Source organism: Triticum dicoccoides, unplaced genomic scaffold (assembly GCF_002162155.2).
Source record: "Triticum dicoccoides isolate Atlit2015 ecotype Zavitan unplaced genomic scaffold, WEW_v2.0 scaffold97216, whole genome shotgun sequence".
Classification (NCBI taxonomy): domain Eukaryota; kingdom Viridiplantae; phylum Streptophyta; class Magnoliopsida; order Poales; family Poaceae; genus Triticum; species Triticum dicoccoides.
The window spans coordinates 1-1,671 of NW_021314423.1; the positions used below are offsets into that span (position 1 = coordinate 1).

At 59.9% G+C, this 1,671-nt stretch overlaps 1 protein-coding gene across 1 annotated transcript; it reads right to left on the reverse strand.

The window, feature by feature from the left end:
• Positions 1–8: 8 nt before the first annotated feature.
• LOC119348588 (pentatricopeptide repeat-containing protein At2g17033-like) lies at positions 9–1,187 on the reverse strand (the record flags this gene model as incomplete). The annotated part of the gene is made up of 2 exons (XM_037616598.1): positions 1,045–1,187; positions 9–915 (listed from the first exon to the last, which is right to left on the reverse strand). Coding segments are annotated over exons 1-2 (1,050 nt in total), but the record flags the coding sequence as incomplete, so codon positions are not given.
• Between the last annotated feature and the right edge of the window lie 484 nt (positions 1,188–1,671).

Sequence of the window (1,671 nt, forward strand, 5' to 3'; positions counted from 1 at the left end):
GGCAAAAATGGGTGCTGATCACTTGCATTGGGTGACTGATCCGTGCTCTCCTCAGGCACCACGGAAGTCCACTCAGTGGCCAGACATTGTTTCAACCTGTCTCGCTTCGCCATGAGCCGGCCTTTGTTCCTCACGGACAGCTGCAGAGGGCTCCCCATCCGGCTCAGAACCTCTTGTGCCAGCTCCCGCACTTTGGGCTCACCTCGGACATCGCTGTGCTTCCCGACACCACACACCACAGACACTTCCAATGGTAATGTGCGGCTCACTTTCACTGAGTCCACCCACTGCAGCATCAGCACATAGGTTGAAGTTATACTGAACCCATGCAGGTTCAGCTTCACCTCAGTTTCTGACCAAACCATCGCCTTGTTCAACACTGACGAGGCTGCCAGAAGCTCCTGCACCACCTCAGCTTCTGCCGGCCATGGAGATGCAGACTTGAGCTTCCTCACCAACTGCGCCGCCGACAGCGGGAGCGAAGGGTCCAATTGCCGAGCCATCGACACCACCGTCGGGCAGGAGTTGAGCACGAAATTGTAGGCTTTGGTTGTCGGTGCAACGCGCAACTTCCGCATCTTCTTCAGCCACGCTAGCATCTTGCCATGGTCACGGCAAGCGCTGTAGCATGAGAGGACAATGTTCGCCGCGCCAGTGCCCAGCCGGATGCCAGCGTCCGACATGGATGCAATCACCCTCTCCATCTCAGCCAATTGACCTGCCTTCCCATAGCATTTCGCCACCAACCCAAACTGAAACGCATCCGGCTGGTACCCCAGAGACACCATCTCCTTGAGCGCCTCCTCGGCCTCGGCGGCGAGGCCTGTCACACCTACATCATCAGTGGTGGATGCGGTGGACGAGTGAGTTGGGGCCCTGTGGCCAGTTGGCACGGGCCCACTTGTAAGGGTGGCACTGGGTGCGTGTAGTGTGGGTTATAAGCCAGTGAGGGCTATCTGTGGAGGCGTGTGTGAGTTGAACCTGAATTTGAATCCTCACCTAATCTCTGTATCTCTCTTCCCTTGGAAAGCAAGCTAGTTTTACCAAGCCCAAATCTCATCCCCCTTCCCCTCCGATCCGATCTGAGACAGCGAGTGCGTGACAATTTGGTACTCAGAGCCACTTTTTCCCCACCGGATTTTGCTCCGCCGCGCCCTTTTCCCCGTTCCTTTCACCGGCCGTAACATCCACCGCGTGGGGTGTGGTCCGCTCCGGCGAGATCCACACGAAATCCCCCGTGGGGTTGGCTGGAGTTAGAGCGAGGCGATGGCTCCTTCGTCCAAGCCCTCTGCTCAGACGCGCCACGTTCTCAACGCCATGGCAGAATCATCCAACGAGCTCAAATCCATGATCCAGGCCCTTCTGACGCGGTTCGACGACAGCACGTGCGCGGGCGAGAAGCAGCTCGAGGCGCATCTTGCGTTCAACACGCAAGTCTCGTCCGATCTGGCGCATCTTCGCAAGCAGCAGGATCTCACGCAGGCGGACGTCGACGACGTGCGGCATCTCCGCGATCCGCCACCATCTCCGACCGCGGGGACGCGTCCGCGACAGCCAGCGCCCGGCGCACAAGACGGCGAGCCGCAGGGGTCCTCGGTCACGTCGCTGGAGCAGCAGCACGGGCCCCTTCCGCACGCACCTCCGCCTCGTCTCGGCAACGGGGGGCCGCCG